Below are 27,082 nucleotides of genomic sequence, written 5' to 3'. Positions count from 1 at the left end.
CCCCCGCTGCGAGTGACACCCCCCACCCCGCACAATCATCACACCCCCCCCCCCCCCCGAGCAACACAACCGCCCTGCACCTTGGAGGCTGTCTGACAGCAGCAGGCTTGGGGAGGGGCATGCGGAGAGCTGGGGGTGGAGCTGGGGGGCACAGAGCTGTGGGCTGAGATGCTATGGGGTGACTCACTGCCTCACCCCTGCCCCGGGGCTGCCCAGATCCACACCCCGCGCCAGCCAGCACCGACAGCGCGGCCTGGGGTGGGGGTGTCACCTGTTATCCTTCAGCCCCACACACCGACCATCCCCCTCTGCATAGCACACCCCCTCCAGCCCCGACCCCTGTGCAAAGCAGAGGTGAACCCAGGAGTCCTGGCTCCCAGCCCCCTGCTCTAACCACTCGACCCCCCTCCCCTACCAGAGCCCCTCAGGAGTCCTGACGGCTCTCACCCGGGGAGGGGACCACACTCATTGTGCCCAGTGGGCAGTGACCCTGCATGGGGGGGAGGGGGTAGGTGGGACTGGAGCTGCCCCCCAGCAAATCCTGCATGGGGGAGGTACGGCAGATGCTCCCCTGGGTGGGGGTGGGAGGGGTGGGGGGGGTGCAGTAATTCCCGAGAGTCCCAAGCAAATCACAGTCATTTCTTTCTGATTTCCGAGTAGACGGTGCCGCTCTCCGGGCGGGGCTGGGACCCGGGCGGCGGCTTCTGGTCTCCTGTGGTGAAGGCTAGAGTAGAATATTGAATGTTCTCATCACCCTGGAAAACAGGAAAGCCAGATCAAGGACTGCACCAGGGAGAGAACCCAGGAGTCCTGGCTCCCAGCCCCTCCTGCTCTAACCACCAGACTCCACTCCCCTGCCAGGTCCAGAGATAGAACCCAGGAGTCCTGGCTCCCAGCCCCCACCACTCCGTGCTCTAACCCTCCAGACCCCACTCCCCTGCCAGGGCCAGGAACGAACCCAGGAGTCCTGCTCCCAGTCCCCCCTGCTCCCTTCCCCTCCCACCAGCAGGACAGAACCCAGGAGTCCTGCGGCCGGACACGAAGGCTCCTTACCAAGGTAGGTTTGTTGTCACCGACCCCCTGGTCTGAAGGACAGAGACAGGAGACAGACGGGGTTAGAAACACGACAGTCCTGGGGCGCAGGCCCCCCCCCAGCCAAGCAGTGACCCACCCCCCAGGGGCAGCAGGGCCCATGCGGAGTTAGTGCCAGCAGGCAAAGCAGCATCAGCTGGGTTAGCGGCTGCAGCCGGCGTGGGGTCCTCAGGGTGGGGGTCTCCTTGCACCAGGGTGGTGAACCTGGGGTGGGGGGAGACGGAGGGAAGAGGAGTGGGCGTGAGGGGAGTGGGGAGCATGGGGAAGCCGGGGGGGGAGAGGGAATAAGCAGGGAATCCCATGCTCACATGACCCCCAGCCTGTGTCTTCGCGGTGCTGCCCCAGGTTGCCAGCACCAGCCGCGCGGGTTGGGTTGGGGAGGGAGCAGGGCCGGTGCAACCGTTAGGCAAACGAGGTGGCTGGAGGCGGCCAAAAGCGCACTCCGGGGAGGAGGTGGAGCAGAGGTGAGCTGGGGTGCGGAGCTGCCCCACGGCTCCCCAGGCCAAGGGGGGGACAGACGGGGGTGTGGAGAGCTGCCCCACGGCTCCGCAGGCCAAGGGGGGGACAGAATGGGGGGTGGGGAGCTGCCCCACGGCTCCACAGGGCAAGGGGCGGAACGGGGGGGGGGAGCCAGCGCACGGTGGAAGTTTCGCCTAGGGCGCGAAACATCCTTGCACCAGCCCTGGAAGGGAGGGGAGCAAGGGGGGGCTGAGAGAGGAAAGGGGGTGGGGGGATCGGAGAAGCAGGGAACCCCAGGCCCCAAGTGCCCCCTCTCCCCATCTCCACAGTTGCTCCCGAAGTTCCCAGCACCGGGGGTGGGGGGCACCCGGAGCCCGTGACACCCACAGCCCAGAGCAGCCACGGGGGACCCGGGACCCAGCCCGGGGGAAGAGAATCCCAGACGGGCTCTTGGAAACTGGGGCTGGTGCGATGTCACTTCCTGTCCGGCCGGGGAGTTTCCCATCATGCCCCGGGGCTTGGCCGTCCATCACACTGTGGCATGGGGGAGTGACAGCAGGACTGGCAGCGGTGCAGGCCCCGCCCACACAGCTCACAGGCCCCGCCCACACAGCTCGCAGGCCCCGCCCACGCGGCACGTGGCATGCAGCTGCAAGGGGCGGGGCTGCTACTTACTGTGGGCGGGCGTGGCCTGACCTCCGACGGGCGGGCGCTGCTTGGGCCCCCTGGGGAAACAGCAGATTCCACATGACGCCGGGGGGGAGAATTGCGCCGTCCCCCACGCCAGGGACGGGGGCAGCAACTCATCGGCTTCCCCAAAACTGCAGACCTGTCCCCCCTCCTCTCACCACCCCACGGCCCATCCACCCCCACACACACCTAACGAACGCCATGCCCATCTATCTATCCCTCTGTGACGAAGCGGGACTGTTCTTAATGTTTCGTCTGAATAGTGTGGGGGTGCCTCAGTTTCCCCTAGGCAGTTCTTAAGTCTCTAGGGGGTGGGGTAAGGGTGTATGATCATTGCAGAGCCCTAGAGGGCAGGTGTGTGCAGGGGTCTGGATGCAGAGAATGGCCGACACCCTGTTTCCTGGGAACTGATGGCCTGGGCCCTTCCCCCCTGCAAGGTGAGAGCTAAAGAGTTGGAGAACAAAGGAATCAGGTGACCTCCTGGCCCGGGGAAAGCCCAGAGGAGGAGGGGCTGGAGGGAGTTTCAGTTTGGGGCTGGCTGGGACATGGAGTGAAGGGCAGACGGGGTTGTCTGGCTCACTGCCCCCCAAAATGGACCCAGCTGAGGGGTCCTGTTCTCTGCACCTACAAGCTCTGTGTTAGACCATGTTCCTGTCATCTAATAAACCTTCTGTGTTACTGGCTGGCTGAGAGTCCCGTCTGGCTGCGGAGTTGGGGGGCAGGACCCTCTGGCCCCCTCAGGACCCCGCCTGGGCAGACTCGCTGGGGGAAGCGCATGGAGGGGCAGAGGAGGCTGAATGCTCCGAGGTCAGAGCCAGGAAGGTGGAGCCGGGGGAGCTGTGTGTCCTGCAGACAGGCTGCTCCCCGAGAGGAGACTTCCCCAGAGTCCTGACTGGCTTCGTAGGGAGCCGTCCCAGAGCATCGCCCGGGGACGCCGTGACAGATGGGCAGCTCCGGGGTGGCTCAGGACGCTGGGTGCCAGCCTGGGCAGGGATTGTTCCCTAGGAGACCTGACACTGTTTCCAAGAAGCGTGTGGGGCGAGATCCCATCCTGGCGGGCAGAGATGTGGAAGGACCCTTCACCACAGAGACAGCAACAAGCAGAGACCCCGAGGGGCAGGGTGCAGAGACCTGGGGCTGGGGGGCAGAGAGAGTGACCCCCTCCAGCGCCCGGGGACAGTTCCCAACCCCCCCGCCTCACCAGCACTCAGTGCAGCCCCCAGCCTCCCGAGCCGTTACCCTCCAGTTTTGCAGAGCAGGAAGTAGAGCAGGCCCCCGATCAGCGCCGCCCCGGCCAGCGACCCGATGACGATCCCAGCGACGGCCCCGGCAGAGAGACCTGGACGAGGGGCGACTGGGTCTGGAGGAGAGATGTGGGGAGGGTTGGATCAGACGGTCAGTAACAATCCCCCCACGCCGCTCCCTGCAGCCTGGGCCCCTAGCGCCGCACTGGGGCGTTGGTGCCAGAAGTGGGATCCCTGTGTCTGCAGAGCGTTGTTCCATCCCGGGGACTCACCCGTCCCTGTCACCCGCACGGCGACAGACGCCCGGGCAGTGCGGTTGGTAATTGGGTTGTGAGCCTGGCACTCGTACGTGCCCTGGTGATCTAAGGTCGTGGGGTTAAAGGTCAAGCTGGTCCCGGTCTCGTTAGTGTCGGTGCCATTGAGAACCCAGCGATAGCTCGGGGCTGGGACGGAGTCGGCGACGCACGACAGGGTGAGAGGGGACCCGAGGGTCAGGTCGATGGGTCCTGGCGGGTCTATCCTGGCAGAGTCTGGCCCGTCTACACAGAGAGGGACAGGGTCAGTAGACGGATGGCACCCGTGAGAGATCCCCGTATTAACAGCCCCGGTGCCCCACCCCAGAGATGGCTGCATCTCCGTGGCTGGGTGATGCCAGCAGGGCCGGGGGCAGCGTGGCCGGGGGACGGGGCTGCAGTTACTCACAGGCCACCGTCACGGTGCTGGGCTCGCTGCGGTTGGTGCTGACGGGGTTCCTGACCTCGCACTGGTAGGCGCCGGCATCGCCCCGGGTGACACCTGACACCGTGAGGGTCCGGTTGTCAGGGGACAGCTCCAGCCGGTCACTGGGCGCGAGGGACGCCCCGTCCCGGAGCCACAGCAGGGTGTCGGCATGGGGGGAGCTGTTACACGTGAGGGTGAAGGTCCCGTTCTCCGGCACCTGGGTTTGGTTTGGCGTCACCGTGGGCTTGGGCAGCATTTCTGTGCAGGGAACAGAGAGAGCGTTACCGTGTGTCCCTGCCCCTCCATGCGGGATCGGGGCTGCTGTCCTGCGGGACTGGGGCTAGGGCGCTGGGGTTGCCACCCTGTGAGGTTGTGGGAAGGGCCCAGCACCACTGTCCTGCGGTGCCCTTTGCCCTATGCAGAGCTGCGGAGACGGGCAGTCACCTTCTGGGGTCTGGCAGAGGGTCCCTCTCCCCGGCGTCGAGTCTCAGTTATTGGTGCCTCCCTGATGCTCTGGCTCCCGGAGTCCTGTGATTTTTGGGAGACTCTCGGCTGTGGTTCGAGGGGAGAGCGACGCTCCAGCTCCCAGGCTCCGGCCCGACAGCAGGATTTTCAAGCCAATCCCGTGACAGTTCAGGCCGGACTCAGGGTAACAACCCCACAGGTCTCTTGGTGCCACCGGACGCCCTGTGGGCACAGCCCTGTGCCAGGTCCTTGCCGTCCCCTCTGACCCGGACAGAGCTGCCCATCCCAGACCCAGGCCGAGGGGGCACACCATGAGCAGTCAGCCAGAGCCGATCTCACTGACCCCGGGGAGATCGGGGAGACTCAGTGGAGCGAGGGGGACAGCCCCCAGCCTAGTGCTGCCCCATATTCCCACCCAGCCCCATAGCTCAGCAAGTGCCTCACAGCCCCAGATCTCCCCACGACCCGCAAGAGTCCGAATGGGGAGGGGGCGTCCGGACTCCAGCAGCAGGGCCAAGGAAACCCCTCCAGCCTGTACCCCCTGCGGGGGGGGGCTGGGAACATCCCCTCCCATTCTTCCCTCAGGGCACCCCCCATCCCCCTGTCCCCCTCCGAGCTTCTTCCCCCCCCCGGGTTGGTGCACGGAGTGACAGGCGACAGGGGACGTCCCATGCAGACAGGGAGCCCGGCTGGGGACAGGACAGATCCGGAGTAGCCAGGGCGCCGGCTGGACAGACAAGTGAGTGTGGGGCGCGGTGCCCGGCTCCTCTCCCTCCACCACGATCTCTGCACTTGCCGTGAGGCCGGTGACGGGGTTGTGAGCCTGGCTCTGTACGTGCCCTGGTGATCTAAGCTCGTGGGGTTAAAGGTCAAGTTGCTCCTGTTCTCCTTAGTGTCGGTGCCATTGAGAACCCAGCGACAGCTCGGGGCTGGGACGGAGTCGGAGACACACGTCAGGGTCAGAGGGGACCCGAGGGGCAGGCCGATGGGTCCGGGGGGGTCTATCCTGGTGGAGTCTGGCCCGTCTACACAGAGAGGAAGTGGATGGGGGAGGGAGGGCACCAGCAGAGCAAGCTATAAACAGGTGCCTTCCCCACCCTAGACACAGCTGCATCTCCGCGGCTGGGCGATGCCGGCAGGGCCAGGGGCAGGGCGGCTGGGGCTATAGTTACTCACAGGCCCCCGTCTCGGTGCTGACGGGGTTCCCGACCTCGCACTGCGTTCGGTGCTGACGTTCGGTGCTGACGGGGTTCCCGACCTCGCACTGGTAGGTGCCGGCGTCACCCCGGGTGCCACCCGGCACCGTGAGGGTCCAGTTCCCGGAGGACAGCCCCAGCCGCTCACTGGGCGCGAGGGACGCCCCGTCCCAGAGCCAGAGCAGGGTGTCGGCGCTGATACGCGTGAGGGTGAAGGTCGCGTTCACCAGCACCTGGGTTTGGTTCGGTGTCACCGAGGACCTGGGCAGCATTTCTGTGTCCCTGCCCCTCCATCTGCCCAGGATCGGGGCCGCTGTCCTGCGGGACGGTGGGAAGGGTCCTGGTGCCATTGTCCCACGGGATAGTTTGGAAGCTTCTTTTGGCTTTTGCCACCACAGACCATCCGAGACAGAGAACAAGGGGGTTCTCCTGCCCTAGGTTAAATCCTCAGCTGCTGGAGTCCTGTGATTTTTGGTAGAATCTCGGCTTCCATTTAATAAAAAAGAAGTTTCTGGGCCACATGAATGGGGAGAAAAAATGGAAATCAAAACCCGACAAGACCCTGGGTCCCAACAGCAAAGGCACGGCCCTGACCAGGAGCTGGATTTAAATCTTGTAATTTTTGAGCCAATCTCATGATTGTTTGGGGCTGGTTCCAATGTCTGGAGCTGCCGGGCAGGTGGGGCCCCTCCCCGGCCACTGGTCTTTGAGATTAGCGGGAGCTGCATCCTCCTGTGGAATTCTGCAGAGATGCCACCGAGATGGGGCGGAGCAGGAGGAGAATTGTTTGTAATAGTTTTATGAATCCTCTGTGTGCCTCAGTTTCCCGCACACTTTGGATTGCTATCCAGTGGGGGGAAAGGATTATGTTTGCTCTCAGGGCAGACACAGGCTTGTGTGTGTTGCCTGAGTGGACTGACTGGGTCATTAAAAGCCTGTCCAAGGCCAGCCCATACCAATGGAAAGTCCAAGAAGACAAGAAAGCCCAGTCCCCAAGACACTGACCCCGAGCAACCCAGGGGGAGATGGGTTGCCTGGCTCTTGGCAGGGAAGCTGAGCAGAGACCCCAGGTCGAGAGCAAGGGACTGGAAGGTGTGAGGTGGGGAAAAGCAGTGGTTTCTGAAAGGAGCCCGGGGTTTCTCGCCTGGGAACTGGCTCAGGGCTTGTCTGCAGCACTTCGTGAAGACGCTGGGGGGTGGGGGGTTTCTCCCATCGGTGGCGGTACTCCCCCTCCCCGAGAGGCGGTGGGTGCGTTGAGGGGAGAAGTCTGTCTGCACCGGGGTCGGGACGGTGTCACCGCGTTGCTCAGGGACACCCCCCAAGCAATGCAGTTGGTAGCGTGGACCAAGCCCAAGGAAGGGAGACAGAGCCGGACCGTGGGCTCGCGGCAGCTTGGCCGGGCTCTGGCTGACCAGGCTGGACTCTGCACTGACCTTCCCGTCTCAGCACAGAGCTCAGGGCTGCCTAGGCCACAGCCAGGGACCGATGGACCCGACGGACCACCCTGGCCGAGGGGCGTCAATCCCTGTGGGGGCACCAGGCCCCCAGCAGCCCGGCTCCGCTGGCCGCGCCCGGCAGAGCTCCCGGGGTGAGGCAGGGGCTGGCGCCCAGGGGCTCCGTCTCGGAGGCGTGGGGAGGGGGCTGGGGAGGGGAAGAGGGGTGTGACGCTGTCTAACCAGACAGATCAGCTCAGGCTACCGCCAGAGGGAATTCACCGGGTGCAGCGACGAAGGGCTGTCAAGAGCTCCTGGTGCGTCCAAGCCGTTCACTCGCAGGTGTAGATTAAAGGGAGACGTCGGTGTCTTGTCTGCACTGATCTGTAGCGTGTTGGTTCACGAGACGTTACCCTGCGTGTCACTGGCTCCCAATCACAGGTGTCTCGGCGTTTAGGTGGGACTTCACCTGAGGTGCGAAACTGCCTGAGACCTCAGGAAGGTCGTTTCTATCACATGGTATTTACAGGGCCTTTCCCAGCAAGCGGGGTCGAGGCCTCAGAATTGCCAGTGAAGCAGCCTGTTAACTCCAAAGCAGGAGCCGTCGAGGGAGAGTGGAAATGCCCAGCCTGCCTGCGTTGGCTGCTCACCCGCGCCCACGTGGGCGAAGGGGCCCCGGCAGCTTGTCGCTCGCCTGGGAAGAAGATCCATAAACACGGGGCTAAGGGAAAGATCCTGCGTCTCAGGCCTGAGGAATTCGGAGCCTCAGGACAGAGGCCCCAGGACCCTTTTGGGCCACGCTGAGAGACGTACGGAAAACGAGCAGAGCATGCAGCCCGGCTGCCACTGGACCGACAAACCCGGAGTCGCTGTGATGTACAGTACCTGTGTGAGCCTGGCAGTAACTCGTCTGTGTGACGAACCGGGACTGTTCTTAATGTTTCCTCTGAATAGTGTGGGGGTGCCTCAGTTTCCCCTAGGCAGTTCTTAAGTATCTAGGGGGTGGGGTAAGGGTGTATGATCATTGCAGAGCCCTAGAGGACAGGTATGTGCAGGGGTCTGGACACAGAGAATGGCCGACACCCTGTTTCCTGGCAACTGATGGCCTGGGCCCTTCCTCCCTGAAAGGTGAGAGCTAAAGGGTTGGAGAACAAAGGAATCAGGTGACCTCCTGGCCCGGGAAAGGAACAAAGCCCAGAGGAGGAGGGGCTGGAGGTAGTTTCAGTTTGGGGCTGGCTGGGACATGGAGTGAAGGGCAGACGTGGTTGTCTGGCTCACTGCCCCCCAAAATGGACCCAGCTGAGGGGTCCTGTTCTCTGCACCTACAAGCTCTGTGTTAGACCATGTTCCTGTCGTCTAATAAACCTTCTGTTTTACTGGCTGGCTGAGAGTCACGTCTGACTGCGAAGTTGGGGGGCAGGACCCTCTGGCTTCCCCAGGAGCCCTGCCTGAGCGGACTCGCTGTGGGAAGCGCACAGAGGGGCAGAGGAGGCTGAAGGCTCCGAGGTCAGACCCAGGAAGGTGGAAGCTGTGTGAGCTGTGTGTCCTGCAGACAGGCAGCTCACAGAAAGGCGACTGCCCCAGAGTCCTGACTGGCTTCACGGGGAGCAGTTCCAGAGCATCGCCCGGGGACTCCGTGACAACTGGTGGCAGAGGTGGGATCTACTGCACCCCGTGGACGGCGCTTCCTGCAGTAAGTGACTGGGGAGCAGTAAAACAAAGGGGGATTGACGGGGACCAGGCGTGCTGAAGATTCAGAGAGAGACGGTTTCAGGGGGCGGTTAACTCCTGGAAGTGTGTGACCAGAGAGAAGGACTTTTGCAGTAACAGGGTCCCCCGGGGGATTGCAGCGAGCGGTCCCAGGGGTGGAGGAGTCTGCCGCTCGACCCTGGCAAAGAGGTGGTGACCTCGAGAAGGGCTGATACACTAGGGGTTCTCCCTGGAAACCGTGGGGAGCTGAGAGCACACAGGTCTGTGAGTCCACAACAACTTGGGAAGAGTGGAGTGACGGCCTGTCACCGTCTCCTTAAGAAGGACACTGTAACCCTGTGCAGAAAGAGAGGGTTGAGCGTTGGAAAGTTCACCAAAGCACGGTTAACCGTGCAGCTGGAGGAGGATGACCGCTCTAAGGAACAGATTCCTGACCCCAAATGGGGCTATGGCAGGATCTGGGAGCAGCTGGAGCGGGAGCCAGGCATCGCCAAGACTCCTGTCCCCAACCAAACGAAGGTCTTCACGATCGGGTTCCCCATCCGGGGATCGGAGATGGACGGGATTGGAGCTGAGTTCGAGAGAGCAAGAGGACTGAGAGAGACAGCGAGAGCCCGAGAAAGAGCTGCAGAAGCAGCAGCAGCATGAACTGGCGGTGGGGGAGCGGAGAGGCCTAGGGGACCTCCCAGGGGTAAGTGGGGATAGACCCCGGGGGGCCAGTTCCGCAGGGAACCTCGAGACTAAATTGCTGCCCCTGGTTAAGGAGGGAGGGGTGTGGATGCCCACCTCACTGCCTTTGAGCAGGCTGGCGATTTGAACCAGGGGGACCCTGCGGAAAAGCCCCGGTGTCTAGCTCCCTTGCTGGGTCCCAAGGCCACAGACTCCTTCAGCCAGATGGTTGGGGATGTGGACAGGCTCCCACTCCTGGTCCCAGCCTATATGTCTGTGTGGAGTTTCCTGGGGCCAGGCCCCTCGGACCCCCAGTGGGAGCGGAAGGGGATGATCAATGGGGAGACATTCCTGGGGTGGCGAGATCCTGGCACAGAGAGAACTGGTGTCAGGCCCTGGGTGGTGCAGCCTCAGAGGCTGAGGGCCTGTGTGAGCTGGGTGAGGGTCCCAGGGACGAAGCCCCTCGCCCTGCCTATGGCCCAGATCCCTGTGCAGACCCAGGAGGGGGTCGGGCTGGCTGGTTGTTGGGGTTCTCCGGGATATCGGCTGCGAGACCCTGTTGTGGGGTGACTGTGTCTCTTTGGGACAGGATCCAGGCCCTGCTCCTGTAACGGCCAAGGGTTTGAATTTGAATCCAGGGAACCAATTGGGGGAGAGGGAAATGGTCAGCGAAAATGTAGATGACCTGGCTGGCAGCAGGAAGGAGCTGCTAGGCTCAGGCTACCTGCCTGCCTGTAACCAGCCCCCTGGGGCTGGGTGGCACAGAGAGATGCTCCCTGCCCCCTTGCACACCAGAGTGGGGACTCTTGCTGGCTCTGATGCATTGAGGAAAGCAGTGGCCTGCCCCACTGGGACAGCAAGGGCAGTGCTGAGCACAGTGGGAGCTGAGACCCCAGCTGAGTGGGGGGAGACACAGGCAGGGCAGGGGATCTGTGGGGAGCGGCAAGGTGCTTGGTAAGGAAAGTTTGGATGAGCCTAGGCAGCCTTGTGAGCTGATGGCTGTGTCTAGTCAGCAGGGTGGGAAGGCGAGGAGAGTGGCAGATGAGTGTCTCTGGACCTTACCTGTTAGCTGGGTGGAGAATTGGGACAGGGAAGGAAATAGGTCTGTGTCTGTCAGGGGTATTGACTTGCCTATGGAGGGAGCTACCCTGATCTCCAAGCAGTTGTCTGTGACCAGCCTTGTGTGCTGGGACAAAGGGAATGAGATCCCAACCTGTGTGTCTGGGAAAGGAGAAAGTGTGTCTGGCTCTTCTTTGTCTGTGGAGCAGACAGAAGGGGCCTTTCAGCCTGTGACGGTTGAGAGTCGTGCAGTTGTCTCAGAGCTGGTTCTGGATTCAGCTAAAGCCCAGGAAGGGAAGGGTCCTAAGTTTGTGTCTGCTCGGGAGAATGGCCCTGTAACTAGGTCGCATCCAGTTAGGGTCTATGTAAAATCCCAGAGACCAGACAATTCTGGTGCTTGTATTTTTGCCTGTTGCTCGTGTGTTGTTGGAAAGGGTGCAGCAACTCTGTCTGATCAGGGTGAGATCCTAGCCAGGGCACAAGGAGAGCATGAAGGTGATGTGATTGTTACCTACTGAGGGTGTGGAAACCTGTAGCAAGAAGGAAAAGATTCCTGAACTTGTGTGTGGCAAAGGGAAGGAGAATGCTTCTGACCTTTTATCTAGGAAGTCTGTAAGTTTGCCTGAAAGGGGATTGTGGAGGAATTCCCCGGATGGGCCAGAGGTGATTCTGGATGTAAGGGAGACCCAGAAAGAGTCTGTTGTTCCTCAGGAGAGTGTTCCTCTAGAGCAAGCCCTAGGTAAAGAGTGTAAGAGCAGAATTTCTGTGAGGGGTGACTTATTGCATAGAAAAGCCCTCGGGAAAGGAATCCTCAGGGAGTCTTTGCAAGCAGTTTACTGCCACTGAAGGGTGTGAAAGTGATTTAATAAGTTTCAGTTCCTAACAGCCAGAAATTTTCTGTTGTGAATGGATCCAGTGACTGTCCTGTTGAAAGACCCAGTGTGGAGAGCTTTGAGAAGGTCTCAGATGAAGTGAAAGCTGTTAAGAAAGTTAAACAGTCCCATAACCAAGTGGCTGTGTTTGGCCAGCTTGTTGGGGAGCATACCCAATCCCAGTTTGACCCCCTGGGGTTTTGGGGTGGCCAAAGGGCACGGGCCGCATAAACCTTCCCACATGCAGCCTGCGAGTGCTATCGACCACCCCCGACCTAAGGGAGGGCGTGAAACTGGAAGGGCCTGGTGTAACTCCCCACCAAGGAATGGGAGAGATGCTGGGGCATCCATGGGAACGTTGGTGGCTTCGAACTTCCCCAGGTCACCGGCTAAAGTGACCCCACTCAGTTTGATCTCGAAGGGGGGAGAGATGTGACGAAGTGGGACTGTTCTTAATGTTTCCTCTGAATAGTGTGGGGGTGCCTCAGTTTCCCCTATGCAGTTCTTAAGTATCTAGGGGGTGGGATAAGGGTGTATGATCATTGCAGAGCCCTAGAGGGCAGGTGTGTGCAGGAGTCTGGACACAGAGAATGGCCGACACCCTGTTTCCTGGCAACTGATGGCCCGGGCCCTTCCCCCAGCAAGGTGCCAGCTGAAGGGGCTGGAGAACAGAGAGATCAGGTGGCCTCCTGGCCTGGGAAAGGAACAAAGCCCAGAGGAGGAGGGGCTGGAGGGAGTTTCAGTTTGGGGCTGGCTGGGACATGGAGTGAAGTGGAGACGGGGTTCTCTGGCTCACTGCCCCCCAAAATGGACCCAGCTGAGGGGTCCTGTTCTCTGCACCTACAAGCTCTGTCTTAGACCAGGTTCCTGTCATCTAATAAACCTCTGTGTTACTGGCTGGCTGAGAGTCACGTCTGACTGTGAAGTTGGGGTGCAGGACCCTCTGGCTTCCCCAGGAGCCCCACCTGAGCGGACTCGCTGGGGGAAACGCATAGAGGGGCAGAGGAGGCTGAATGCTCCGAGGTCAGACCCAGGAAGGTGGAAGCCGGGTGAGCTGTGTCCTGAAGACAGGCAGCTCACAGAAAGGCGACTGCCCCAGAGTCCTACCTGGCTTCATGGGGAGCAGTTCCAGAGCATCGCCCAGGGACTCCGTGACAGTCTGCAGCTGGGAAATCTTTGGGTAGTTTAGTCGAGACAGTGGCCCCAGCATTGTCTTTGAGGCGAGGTGAAAAGCATCCACTGACCGGGGAAAGTGACGGGCCTTTGGGTCGGGAGTGACCCAAGGGGGTGGCTCTGGGGTTTAATAACCTCTCCTCACGCAGCCCAGTTTGCGGGGTGGGAAGATTGGCTCCTTGGAAACCCTGCTGCAGTGATGCGGGAGTGCACACTCGTTACTGGGCGGGGGAAATCTAATCACCGAGCACACCGCCAGCTGGGGGGTCTGCCCTGTTTTCTGACACTCTGCCGGAGACTGGCACTCGCAGTGGGGAGCCGCTCCAGCCAGCACGACAAGGGGGACCCCTGGGGGTCTGGCACATCGCAGGGTCCCTCGAGGGGCTGCTCCGGAGCTGGGGGCGCAGCAGGGGGCCTGGGGCTCCGTGACACCATCCCCCGCTGGGAGCTGGTGGCGCTGGGTGGGGGCGGCTGACAGGGAGACACTCGCACAAGGAAATAAACGGCAAATGTCGGCACAAACAAGAGAGCGAAGGAGGAAGCAGCTGGGCAGGTGCAGCTCCCCTCCCCCGGCAGGGCTGCCCCGGGCAGGGAGTGGAGCCACGGGACAAAGTCCCTGGCATCCATCAAAGACACGGCACGTCTGGCTGGGATGCAAAGCCAGGGCGGGCACACGGCAGGCGCCCATGTGGCTGGCATCCCACCTCCCCGAGCCGTACGAATCCTGCAGCGGTCCCCCTGCCCATACAGCTCTCCCCTGGGGATCCTCTAAGCCCTGACCCCTGAGCCACCCCTGCCAAACAGCCAGAGGTGCCGGGATCTCAGTGCATGGGGGAAACAAGCCACTTCCAATAAACGCCCAGCGCTCCACTGACATGAGCAACCGAGTGTGGGACCCGGAGATGGGGGAGCACAGAGCACCTGGCATTGGGGGGGACGGGGGGAAACTGGAGAAAGGGGGATGGGGGGCATGCAGAGCCATGGGCATGGCAGGCATGGGGGAAATCGCATCCAGTCAAGACCCCGGATCCAGACAGTGAAGACACGGCCCCAACCAGGAGCTCGATTTACATCTTGTAATTTACATGCCGATCTCATGATCGTTTTGGTCCACTTCCAAGGTCCATGAGCTGCACGGCTGCCAGGTCGGGGCAGTGAGCGACAGGAGACAGGCAGGAAGCTGGACAGGACCAGAGCGCAGGGGGATGTGGCTGGACAGACAGTGAACAGTGAAACCGTTCCAGGGTTGGGTTTGGCGTCACCGGGGGCCTGGGCAGCATTTCTTTGCAGGGAACAGAGAGAGCGTCAATGTGTGTCCTGGCCCTCCAGTCGCCTGAGACCAGGGCCGCCATCCCACGGGATTGTGAGAAGGGGCCTTTGACCATTTCCACCACAGACTGTCTCAGACAAGGAACGATGGGGTCTCAGATGGAGGCGTCGGCCAATTCCTGCCATGTTAGGTGCCCCCTTTTAGATCCTCAGCTCCTGGAGTCCTGTGATTTTCAGGACAATCTTCACTTTCATTTAACAAAGAGCAAGTTTGTGGTCCTTTTGACTGGGGTGAAAATGTGGAAACTGCAACCCGAAGAGACCCTGGGTCCCGACAGCGAAGGCACAGCTCTGACCAGGACCTGGATTTAAAGCCTGATTTGTATCCCGATCTCATGAATGTCCAGGTCCGGCCCTGAGGGCTGTGAGCTGCACTGGCCATCAGGTTGGTCCAGTGAGTGACAGGAGACAGGCAGGAAGCTGGACAGGACCAGAGCGCAGGGGGATGTGGCTGGACAGACAGTAAAATAGCTGAGAGCGCCCAGTGCAGGGAGTGGGATCGGTGCAGGCAGTGACAGGTGACAGGGGGTGTCTGATCCAGACTGGAGACAGACGGGAGCGTCCCCTGGAGAACAGAGCCCGAAGGGTGAATCCAGAACTGAGCTGAAGTCCCCAGACCCGGCTTCAGAGACAGGGAGGGCCCAGGGCGCTGACCCGCGGGGCTGGTGCACAGGGTGGCAGGGGACAGGGGACGTCCCATGCAGACAGGGAGCCCAGCTGGAGATGTGACGAAATGGGACTGTTTTTAATGTTTCCTCTGAATAGTGTGGGGGTGCCTCAGTTTCCCCTATGAAGTTCTTAAGTATCTAGGTGGTGCAATAAGGGTGTATGATCATTGCAGAGCCCTGGAGGGCAGGTGTGTGCAGGAGTCTGGACACAGAGAATGGCCGACACCCTGTTTCCTGGCAACTGATGGCCGGGGCTCTTCCCCCCTGCAAGGTGAGAGCTAAAGGGTTGGAGAACAAAGGAATCAGGTGACCTCCTGGCCCGGGAAAGGAACAAAGCCCAGAGGAGGTGGGGCTGGAGGGAGTTTCAGTTTGGGGTTGGCTGGGGACGAGGAGTGAAGTGCAGACGGGGTTGTCTGGCTCACTGCCCCCCAAAATGGACCCAGCTGAGGGGTCCCGTTCTCTGCACCTGCAAGATCTGTTTTAGACCACGTTCCTGTCGTCTAATAAACCTTCTGTTTTACTGGCTGGCTGAGAGTCACGTCTGACTGCGAAGTTGGGGGGCAGGACCCTCTGGCTTCCCAGGAGCCCCGCCTGAGCGGACTCGCTGTGGGAAGCATACGGAGGGGCAGAGGATGCTGAATGCTCCGAGGTCAGACCCAGGAAGGTGGAAGCTGTGTGAGCTGTGTGTCCTGAAGACAGGCAGCTCACAGAAAGGCGACTGCCCCAGAGTCCTGACTGGCTTCATGGGGAGCAGTTCCAGAGCATCGCCCGTGACAACTGGTGGCAGCGGTGGGATGCACTGCACCCCGTGGACGGCGCTTCCTGCAGTAAGTGACTGGGGAGCAGTAAAACAAAGGGGGATTGACGGGGACCAGGCGTGCTGAAGATTCAGAGAGAGACGGTTTCAGGGGGCGGTTAACTCCTGGAAGTGTGTGACCAGAGAGAAGGACTTTTGCAGTAACAGGGTCCCCCGGGGGATTGCAGCGAGCGGTCCCAGGGGCGGAGGAGTCTGCAGCTCGACCCTGGCAAAGAGGTGGTGACCTCGAGAAGGGCTGGCACACTAGGGGTTCTCCCTGGAAACCGTGGGGAGCTGAGAGCACACAGGTCTGTGAGTCCACAACAACTTGGGAAGAGCGGAGTGATGGCCTGTCACCGTCTCCTTAAGAAGGACATTGTAACCCTGTGCAGAAAGAGAGGGTTGAGCATTGGAAAGTTCACCAAAGCAGAGTTAATCCTGCAGCTGGAGGAGGATGACCGCTCTAAGGGATAGATTCCTGACCCCAAATGGGGCTACAGCAGGATCTGGGAGCAGCTGGAGTGGGAGCCAGGCATCCCCGAGACTCCTGTCCCCGACCAGACGAGGGTCTTCATGATCGGGTTCCCCATCCGGGGATCGGAGATGGATGGGTTGGAGCTGAGTCTGAGAGAGCAAGAGGACTGTGAGAGACAGCGAAAGCCCGAGAAAGAGCTGCAGAAGCAGCAGCAGCATGAACTGGTGGTGGGGGAGCGGAGAGGCCTAGGGGACCTCCCAGGGGTGAGTGGGGATAGACCCCGGGGGGCCAGTTCCGCAGGGAACCTCGAGACTAAATTGCTGCCCCTGGTTAAGGAGGGGGGGGGTGTGGATGCCCACCTCACTGCCTTTGAGCAGGCTGGAGGTTTGAACCAGGGGGACCCTGCGGAAAAGCCCCGGTGTCTAGCTCCCTTGCTGGGTCCCAAGGCCATAGACTCCATCAGCCAGATGGGTGGGGAGGTGGACAGGCTCCCACTCCTGACCCTGACCTATATGTCTGTGTGGAGATTCCTGGGGCCAGGCCCCTCGGACCCCCAGTGGGAGCGGAAGGGGATGGTCAATGGGGAGACATTCCTGGGGTGGCGAGATCCTGGCACAGAGAGAACTGGTGTCAGGCCCTGGGTGGTGCAGCCTCAGATGCTGAGGGGCTGTGTGAGCTGGGTGAGGGTCCGAGGGACGAAGCCCCCCGCCCTGCCTGTGGCCCAGATCCCTGTGCAGACCCAGGAGGGGGTCGGGCTGGCTGGTCGTTGGGGTTCTCCGGGATATCGGCTGCGAGACCCTGTTGTGGGGTGACTGTGTCTCTTTGGGACAGGATCCAGGCCCTGTTCCTGTAACTGCCAAGGGTTTGAATTTGAATCCAGGGAACCAGTCGGTGGAGAGGGAAATGGTCAGTGAAAATGCAGATGACCTGTCTGGCAGCAAGAAGGAGCTGCTAGGCTCAGGCTACCTGCCTGCCTGTATCCAGACCCCTGGGGCTCCCCGCCCCCCTTGCACACCAGAGAGGGGGCTCACATTGGCTCTGATGCAGTGAGGAAAACAGCAAGCTCGCTGCCTACCCCCACTGGGACAGCAAGGGCAGCGCTGAGCACAGTGGGAGCTGAGACCCCAGCTGAGTTGGGGAGACACAGGCAGGGCAGGGGATCTGTGGGGAGTGGCAAGGTGCTTGGTAAGGAAAGTTTGGATGAGCCTAGGCAGTCTTGTGAGCTGATGGCTGTGTCTAGTCAGCAGGGCGGGAAGGCGAGGAGAGTGGCAGATGAGTGTCTCTGGACCTTACCTGTTAGCTGGGTGGAGAATTGGGACAGGGAAGGAAACGTGCCTGTGTCTGTCAGGGGTATTGACTTGCCTGTGGAGGGAGCTACCCCGGTCTCCAAGCAGTTGTCTGTGATGGTTGAGGGTCGTGCAGTTGTCTCAGAGCTGGTTCAGGATTCAGCTAAAGCCCAGGAAGGGAAGGGTCCTAAGTTTGTGTCTGCTCGGGAGAATGGCCCTGTAACTAGGTCGCATCCAGTTAGGGTCTATGTAAAATCCCAGAGACCAGACAATTCTGCTGCTTGTATTTTGCCTGTTGCTAGTGTGTTGTTGGAAAGGGTGCAGCAACTCTGTCTAATCAGGGTGAGATCCTAGCCAGGGCACAAGGAGAGCATGAAGGTGATGTGATTGTGTTACCTACTGAGGATGTGGAAACCTGTCGCAAGAAGGAAAAGATTCCTGAACTTGTGTGTGGCAAAGGGAAGGAGAATGCTTCTGACCTTTTATCTAGGAAGTCTGTAAGTTTGCCTGAAAGGGGATTGTGGAGGAATCCACCGGATGGGCCAGAGGTGATTCTGGATGTAAGGGAGACCGAGAAAGAGTCCTTTGTTGCTCAGGAAAGTGTTCCTCTAGAGCAAGCCCTAGGTGAAGAGGGTAAGAGCAGAATTTCTGGGAGGGGTGAATTGTTGCATAGAAAAGCCCCTCGGGAAAGGAATCCTCATGGAGTCTTTGCAAGCAGTTTACTGCAACTGAAGGGTGTGAAAGTGATTTAATCAAGAAAGTTTCAGTTCCTAACAGCCAGAAATTTTCTGTTGTGAATGGATCCACTGACTTTCCTGTTGAAGGATCCAGTGTGGAGAGCTTTGAGAAGGTCTCAGATGAAGTGAAAGCTGTTAAGAAAGTTAAACAGTCCCACTTCGTCACAGGAGACAGGACAGACCTGGTGTTACTGGGGCACCGGCTGGACAGACAGTGATGCAGCTCCCAGGGCTCAGTTTGCCAGTAGACTGAGGCCATCGTGGGGGCACGGTGCCCGGCTGCTCACCCTGCACTTGGATCTCCAGGGTGGCGTTCCTTGAGCTGAAGGGGAAGACAGTGATGGGCACACAAGTGTAATTCCCAGAGTGGCTGACGCAGAGATTGGTGACCTGGAGCTCAGAGCCGGAGCCGCTCACCTGGAGCTCATTGAAAAGCCAAATGTACACTAGAGCCGGGCTGGGGTGGTCTCGGCAGAGCAAATTGAGGGCGGAGCCCAGGCGCTGGGCACAGACAGGCAGAGACGGCAGCGCGGGCTGCGCTGAGGAATGGAATCCGGAGCGATGGACGATCCAGATTCCGGACACCTGGGAACGGCCCACGGAGAAGAGACCCCACGGGGGTGAAACGGGAACTGACCGGGCACCGAGAGAGCCGGCGCTGGGTGCAGAGCCGGCGAGAGCGGGCGCACGAGGCGCTGATGGGAGCGGCCGGTGGAACGAGTGACCGGCTGACGGCTGATGCAGCTCTGGCGAAGCACAGACGCTCGGGGGTTAGACCAGGCTGGGCCAGGAGGGAAGAGCAGGTGCTGGGGAGAGCCCAAGAGAGCCGGCACCCCCTGCGCGGATGGGCGATATCGGCGCAGCGAGGGAGGGAGAGGACGGCCCCGAGGGGTGGTGAGGGGGCAGGACAGAGCCGCACCGACCCGGCTGATGGCAGACGGGGTGTTGGGGGCAAGGCGCAGGCAATGCAGAGCGACGGGGTCATTCATCAACGGGCCACAGTCCGGCTTCGGATCCCGCGTCAGGAGAGACGGGGCCAGCGACGCGGGAACGAGTCTCAGACTGGAGCCCCGGGCCCGGCTGCTGAAAGGGCAGCGTGGACAGCAGGGCTGGAAGATGGTGACAGGGCACGGTTGGATCCAGACTGGAGACAGGCGGGAGCGTCCCCCAGAGAACAGAGCCTGAGGGGTGGATCCAGGCCAGCCCCAGAGCCCTGGCTGCAGAGACAGGGAGATCCCAGCGCGCGGGGACGATGCTGACCCATGGGGTCGGTGTAGGGAGTTACAGGGGACATCCCACGCAGACAGGGAGCCTGGCTGGAGACAGGACAGACCCGGGGCAGCTGAGCGCCGGCTGGCCAGACTGACAGAGCCCCCAGCACCCCACGTGCCCAAGACAGAGGCAGGCGAGGGGCGCGGTGCCCGGCTGCTCACCCAGCACCGCGATCTCCAGGTCGGCCCTGTCGTAGCGGCGCGTGAGGACGCTGCCGGCTCTGGGGTTTCTGTGCCCGAGGGGTTCACAGAGAGACTGAGGATCAGGAACTCGGACAGCGGCCCCTCTTCCTGGGTCTGCATCCCACCGTGACTCCACGCGCCCCCCACGGCCAGGTTAGTGTCCGCGACCCAGGGCAGGCTCAGATTAGAGCCCGCCGCGTAGAGCTGCTGATCGGGGCTGATCACGAGGGTCAGGCCCGAATGGAGCAAACACAGGATGGTCGCGCACCTCCACAGGGCAGGGAGAGCCCCAGCACCCAGCACCAAATACCCAGAGCTGGCGCCAATGCCCAGGGCTGCCCCAGGGCCCAGGGACCCGGCCTCCTGAAGGAACACAGTGGGAACCAGATTGGAGGGCGAAACCCCCGCTCCTGCGCTATGGGAAGATCCCTCGATCGACGGCTAACTCGGGTCTGATCCGTGAGCTGGCTCAAATACCCGTCAGGCCCGGGTGAGGGATGGTCTGAAGCGTCTCCAGAGGCTGATACGGGTGGTTATAAGCCCCCTGCTGAGCTGCTGGGCTCTGTGACGACTGATCCCCTGGTCACTAAATCAGGGGCAGAGAAGAGCCACAGAAGCGATTCAGGGCGGGAGGAAATGCCTTGGAGCAAGCGACTGGCAGAGCTCGATGTGTTGAGCTTCTCGGAGCTCTGTGTGAGTGTGTCTGTCTGATAACAGCGCGTCAGCCCCCCCGTGGGGAGATAACACCAGGCCTGGGAGCAGAGCAAGGCCGAGCGAGAAGGAACAGCTGGAAGTTCAAGGCAGACACGTCCCAGTTAGACAAAGGCCCAGATTTGTACCAGCCAGGGTGACCAGCCGCTGGGCGAACGCCCGAGGGCAGGGTGGATCCCCTGTCTCGGATCCAGGCTGGGGCCTGTTCCTTGAGCACAAGTGACTGGGCTCCATACTGCAATAGCAGGGGATTCTCTGGCCTGCGCTAGGCAGGAAGCCGGACTAGTTGGTCGAATGGCCCCGCTGGCCGCAAACGCACCAAGTCTGTTAATTATTAACCGTTTACAGTGACTCTGAGGGTGGCGCCTTCCCGTTCCTGTCACCGAATCAGCTGGCGCTGGCCGAAGGTTACTGACAAGGCGCACAAAGGGAGGGGGATTCGCAGACGGGTTCAGGGGTGACAGGCACACGGGGCACAAAGGACGCGGCAGGACCTGTTCTTGGTGGTTATCGGCCACCCACTGCCCTGCCGCTCTGCCCATGACAACAGATCCACCCGGCTTCACTGCCCGGTGCAGGGATTCTCTGCTCTGAGCTCCTGCTTCCCCCAGCAAGTTACCCATTAACCGCCCCCGCCTGCTTATCCTATAACCTGCCAGACCCCGACTTGGGGGGAGGTGGGACCAGGCTCACAGAGGGAGGGGCTCCAGCTCCCTGGTGACCAGGGTGGGGGCCCAGGGCATATGGAGGAGAAAGATTGGGGGGCTTGGAGACTCTGTGGGGCCGCAGTGCCATACCCCCCATAGAGTATCTCACTCTGGGACCCAGGGTGGGTCTAGCCAGGCACCAAGGACCCAGCTGCCCCCCACCCCAGGGTGACACAGCTGAGAGTGACCTCGCCAGCCGCCCTTCCCCCGGTCAGCCAAGCACCCCTGACAGGTGAATGGGGGAGGGAGGCCGAGGGCAGCGAACAGGCCGAGGGCAGCGTCTCTGCTGTGGGGTAAGGACCCCCCACCCCCGCTGCTCTCCCAGCTCTTCCCATCAGACCCCGCCCAGGGTTCCCACCCCAGACTCGGCCCATCGGGGGGCCCCACGCTCCCTCCCTTCATCCGGCCAGATGCTCCCCAGGAAAACAGGGGTTTGCAGCTTCCCAGCCCCGGCCGTGCTGCAGGGCTTCTGTGCTACGGGGCAAGGGGTCCGGCTGGGGAGCTCTGGGGGCAGGCAGGGGCTGTCAGCCTCCAGCCAGAAGTGCTTCGGCTGGGGGGCTGGCAGGGCTGTGTGGCCTGTGCTGGAGAACTGCCCTGGGGCAGAGCTACCCTACACCAGGGATGGATTTGGTCCATTGTGTTTTAGCAGGTTGATCTGTTACCTGGATTATGGTAACACACAGTGGCCGATTGTTCTGGGCGCTGCTCAGACCCCAGCTGAGACCAGGGGCCCGTCGTGCCCGGCACCGCCCAGACCCCGACCCAGACCAGAGCCCCTCGCACTGGGCGCCGCCCAGACCCCAACCCAGACCAGGGCTCCGTCGGGCTGGGTGCTGCACAGACTGCGACCCAGATCAGGGCCCCTCGCGCCAGGCGCTGCACAGACACAGGGAGACGGCCCCTGCCTTGAAGGGCTCCCAGTCTAAGCGGCCAAAGGCAGGATCACTCTCCATGTTACAGCTGGGAACCGAGGGCTGGAGAGCGGCAGGGACTGGCCCAAGGGCACCCAGGGAGTCAGCGGCAGAGCTGGGAATCGAACCCAGGAGTCCGGGCTCCCACAACCACAGAAAGATGAAACTCCAGGTTCTTTGCTGAGTCCCACGGGGCAGCAGGTCCAGGGGGCAGTCGATGGGCACATAGAGCAGGAAGGTTCCCTCCCAGGGAAGCGGCGCAGAAAGATCTCCGGGGCTACCCAGGAGAAAGCAGACCAGGCCAGAGGAGGCTGGAGCCCGGAGCCCAGATGCCCCGGTGAGGGGCCCGACAGAGCAGGGGGAGCCGGGAGGCTGAGGCGCAGCTGGGGATACTCTCAGAGCGAGTCGATGGAGATGAGGTCGCTGGTGCTGACCCGGCTGGAGGCTTCGCACGACCAGGCCCTGGTGTGACCGCAGGTGACGCTGGCCAGGGTGAGGGTGCGGCTGTCCGGGATCAGCGCCAGGCACTCGCCCAGCCAGGGGGCTGCCTGGCCCTCAGCCAGCCTGGCGCCGGGGCAAGGGGAGGACACGCAGACGAGAGCTACGGTGTCAGCGAACTCCACCGGGCAGGGTCTGCGCACCCCGCCTGGGGCAGAGCCAGCAGAAGGGGTGGACGGGACAGAGGGCTCTGGGGGGGCAGCGCTCTCCCCCCTCCAACACCTGGCACGAGGAGTCCAGCCGCCCTCGCACCATCTCAGGATCCGCAAAGGACACGCAAGATCCTGCCCCCCCCGGCCCCCTCTGAAAGCAGACGGGCCGGCTGCACAGAGACACAACTTCTTTCTGCGGCTACTTCCCTGGGCAAGCAGCTGCTGGGAACGGGCCCTTTGGTGATTAACCAGGGATGGGGAGACCTGGCAGTCACCCCCCAGAGCTCCCAGGGGTCCCCCATCATCCACAGCAGCAGGGCTCCCTCTGCCCCCAGTTATTGTGTGTGTGTGGAGCGGGCGGGGGGGGGGTAGAAAACACAAACAGGCCCCACGTGCCCCTGAAAACTGAGGCACAAGGTGATGACAGCTCCTGGCTTCCAAACAGTGATGGGCACTGGCTCTATGGTGGCACGGGAGGGGGCTCCTGCACCCCTGATCCTTGTCCCACAGCCCCCGTCAATCTCCCGATCCCACCCGCACTCCCACTGGGGACTGGGCAGCAGCGCTGGACGGGGGCAAGTGGGACCAGGATCAGGTCCTGTGAGCGTGCTCCTCCCCCCAAAGTGGGAGGGGAACTGAGACTGAGAATCACACGGTGCGAGCCAGGGGGCGGGGTTTGCACTAGGGTGTGCGAAGATCTTTGCACCGATCACACTGCAAGATGGACTCCGGTGGCAGGGGGGCAGGGTGTGCTAGAGAGAACCGCCCCAGAGGGAACGGCAGCCCATGGACACCTTGGGATGCAGGGGGTGTGGGGGGCCCAAAGTCTGGGGCGGGAACCACCAGCCAAATACAGAACCTTGATCTCGAGCCCTGGTGCCCCGATCCTGGCCCCAGGTGAGGACACACAGATGGGGCTGGGGGAGGGTCCCAGAGAGCCCCAGCTCCCCATGGAGCCAGAGGGAGAAGGGGTGAATCTGCCCCTTTCAAATACCCCAGCACTCAAGAGCGGGTGTCACACCAGCACTGGTCACACACAGGGAGCGGGGCCCTGGCACTCCCTGGCACAGATGTGCCTCCGAACCCCAGCACAGACCCCCTTCCCCAACCCGGACTCCCCCCCAGCATGGGACACCACCCCCTCACACCCAGCCTGGACCCTCCTCCCATGCCCTGAAACCACCCCCCCTCCACTGCCCCCCAGGGCCAGCCGTTTCCCTCCCCCCAGCGCCAGGGGCCACGTCCCAGAGCGCCGTGAACAGGGACTTGTGATGGTGCAGCCTGTCCCCCTCCCCACCCCCACGCCCCCGCCTGCAGCCCGTCCCCCCCCCCAGGCAGAGCCGTCAGAGCCAGCTCCCCGGGGCAGCACGACCCGGCTCTGCCATGGAGACGCTTCTCCCCCGGCAGGTTAATGCTCACTCAGGCTGCCAAGGCAGAGATGCCGGGATGGGGGGAGACACTAGGGGGGCCCGGAGAGGCTGTGGTGGGCAGGAGGCAGTGGGGTGGGAGGGCACTGGGATACCAGGATGGGGTGGGGGGTGCCAGGGACACCAGGGGGAGCTGGAGAGGCTGGGACAGGCAGGGGGACACTGCAGACACCAGGGCGGGCTGGGGACACCAGAGACCCTGGGGGGAACTGCGGCCCCAGAGCTTGACCCCTCCGTGCCCAGAGCAGGGCCGATGCAGGTGGCATGAGGGAGAGCTCCCCCCACAACACACATAGCCTCCCTCACCAGAGTGTGCCCCAAACCCCAGGGGATCTCAGGGTCTCTGGCCCAGCCCTTGGCCCCTTTGCCACTGCTGCCAGTGAGGGGCTGGATCCCACTCAGGGACCAGAAACCGAGCTGAGACCCAGCAAATCCATTTCACCCTGGACCCTGAACGGGCATCGGTGGGAACGGCGGGTTCTGGGGGTGCTGGGAAGCCCAGGGATCCCCCTATGTCCAGTGAGGCTCAATCCCACACTGCTGGCACCTCAGGGAGAGCCAGGACGGGGGGGACCCAGAGCCCCACATTTCTGGGGGGCACCATCTCCCAGGAGAAGCAGGGGGCAGGGAGTCCCAGGCTACCCCACGGTGTCTGTGTTTGGGGGCGGGTTCCCCCCATGACCCAGCCAGGCTCATCTCCGGGGAGAGGCCCAGAGCCCATCGCTGGGGCGGGGATGGGGACGGGGCAGGGCCCGGGGGTGGCACTTACCAGAGACGGGCAGATGCACCGTGCCGAGGCCAGGGCTAGTCCGGCTCTGAATATCCACCGTGTAGCTCCCGGTGTCATTGAGCCTTAACCCCGCGATGTGCAGGGCGCAGTCCGGCCCCGCTGTCTCCCGCCCCGTGTGGGCCGAGTCGTTGTTCTGGACGGGGGGTGGTCCTGGGTAGTAGGTGAGGATCCGGCTGCTTGGATCCGTGGTCGCTGATCGGTACCAGCTGCACGACAGCAAGTCCTGTGGCGCTGGCTGCGGGGCCAGGCTGACGCCCCCTCCCACCGCGGGGCTCGGCGGGGTGAGGACGATGGTCACCGGGGTCTGGGCTCGGGCCGGCTGGAGGCAGGAGCCCAGGACGGAGGCTGCGGGGGAAGGAGAGTCTCAGCTGGGCAGCGAGGGGCCGGGGCGCGGGGGCTCAGTCGGGGTCTGGGGGGGACACAAGTAGCAAGTGCCCGCCCAGGGGGGACCAGCCGCCCGGCTACACCCGGCCAGAGAGCGCAGGATCCGACCAGACACCCAAGAACAATTCAAACAGCAGCTGTCAGGCAGACGGGGGCGGGGGTAGGCTCCCTGGGGGGCCACAGGGGACCCTGTCCTGGGACTAACACCCCCGAAGGGGTGACCCCCACCCTCTGCCCCAAAGCTGCCAAGCCCGCCCCCCATGCCCTGCTCTCACCTGCCAGCAGCAGCCCTTTCCAGGGGCCGCCCCATGCGGGGGGGTCCCAGCTCCCGGACAGACGCCCCATGGCCCTTCTCCTCCCCGGGGATCGCTGCCTGCCGTGGCCTTGGAGAGAGCCGAGTGTGGGTGCCCCGCCGGACGCCTGGGTTCTCTGGAGCAGCTGTGCCAGCTGCCGGGACTCCCTGACTGAGACTCTGGCCAGGCGGGGTGGGGACGAGACAGCTCCGGTCCCCACCCTCCTCCCCCTCTCTGGGGGCAGGGCTAACTCCGAGCCAGCCCCTCCCACCTGCCCAGCTGTTTGTGTCCCTGGGCCTGTGGGTCCCGCTCTAGGGCAGGGGCAGCTGGGAGCTGTGCAGATCCGGTCGCCCCAGCGCAAAAAAGAGATACTGGAATTGGAAAAGGTTCAGAAAAGGGCAACAAAAATGATGAGGGGGATGGAAGGGCTGCCATGTGAGGAGAGATGAATAAGAGTGGGCCTTTTCAGCTTGGAAAAGAGACGGCTAAGGGCGGATACATGCAATCATGACTGGTGTGGAGAGAGGAGATAAGGACGTGGTATTTACTCCTTGTCACAACACACGGACTAGCGGCCACCAACTGAAACTAACAGACAGCAGGTTTAAAACAAACAAAGCTAAAGTATTTTTTCACACAACGCACGTCAACCTGTGGAACTCCCTGCCAGAGGATGTTGTGAAGGCCAAAACCATAACAGGGTTCAAAAAAGAACGGGATAAATTCATGGAGGACAGGTCCACCGATGAATGGGCGACAGGGGATGGATCACTGGGCAATTCCCGGGTCTGGTCATTCCCTCGGGCGCACCCAGCACTGGCCGCTGTGGGCAGACAGGACACTGGGTAGATGGACCTTTGCTCTGACCCAGTCGGGCCGCTCTTCTGTTCAGTACCGGGTCTCGGGGATAACTCAGGGGACCCCGCACGCTGTGGCTGGCCCAGATCGGACCGGCAGAGAGTCACACTCAGCACAGGTGTGTCAGCACGTGGGGCCACACTCACAGAGAGACACACTTGCCCAGTCTGGGTCTGTGCAGCACCCAGTACAATGGGGGGCAGGGGGCCCGATCTCTCTTTGTGCAGTGACCAGAGCGATGGGGCCTGACCTTAGCCGGTGTCAGTGCAACGCCCCGCACAACGGGGAGCCATATCTCCATCAGGGTCTGTGCAGCGCCCGGCACCACGGGGCCCCGATTTCAGTCTGGGGGGGTCTGGGCAGCGCCCGGCACCACGGGGCCCCGATCTCAGTCTGGGGGGGTCTGGGCAGCGCCCGGCACCACGGGGCCCCGATCTCAGTCTGGGGGGGTCTGGGCAGCGCCCGGCTCCACGGGGCCCCGATCTCAGTCTCGGGGGCTGCGCAGCGCCAGGCGTGATGGGGTGCTAATCTCACTCTGGGGGTTCTGGGCACTTCCCGGCATGACGGGGCCCTGATCTCACTCGGGGTCTGTGCAGCGATGGCGCGATGGGCCCCGATCTCGGTGGGGTCTCTAGGCGCGCTGTGACAGACACATTCGTGCTGTAAACGGCGGGCCCCCATGCCCCAGGCGACGCCCAGGGGCTGGCCAGGCCCAGACTCGCCTGGGATGGTTCTGTGCTGACTCACACAGCGGGCACGGTGCTGTCCGGTGGGAGGGGCCCTGCATGGGGGTGGGGGGGCAGGATCTTCCCCCCTCCCCCGGC

General features: G+C 62.3%; 1 protein-coding gene across 1 annotated transcript; it reads right to left on the bottom strand.

Moving 5' to 3' along the window:
* On the bottom strand, positions 1–25,819 carry LOC144279394 (cell adhesion molecule CEACAM6-like). The gene is made up of 8 exons (XM_077840881.1): positions 25,383–25,819; positions 24,703–25,068; positions 4,188–4,463; positions 3,758–4,024; positions 3,481–3,601; positions 2,227–2,276; positions 1,054–1,085; positions 1–755 (listed from the first exon to the last, which is right to left on the bottom strand). Exons 1-8 carry the CDS (start codon positions 25,450–25,452, stop codon positions 636–638), a joined length of 1,302 nt encoding a protein of 433 aa, XP_077697007.1. The 5' UTR covers positions 25,453–25,819; the 3' UTR covers positions 1–635.
* Positions 25,820–27,082: the final 1,263 nt, after the last annotated feature.

This window comes from Eretmochelys imbricata, chromosome 24 (genome assembly GCF_965152235.1).
Source record: "Eretmochelys imbricata isolate rEreImb1 chromosome 24, rEreImb1.hap1, whole genome shotgun sequence".
Lineage (NCBI taxonomy): Eukaryota > Metazoa > Chordata > Testudines > Cheloniidae > Eretmochelys > Eretmochelys imbricata.
This window is presented reverse-complemented; position numbering and strand designations above follow the sequence as displayed.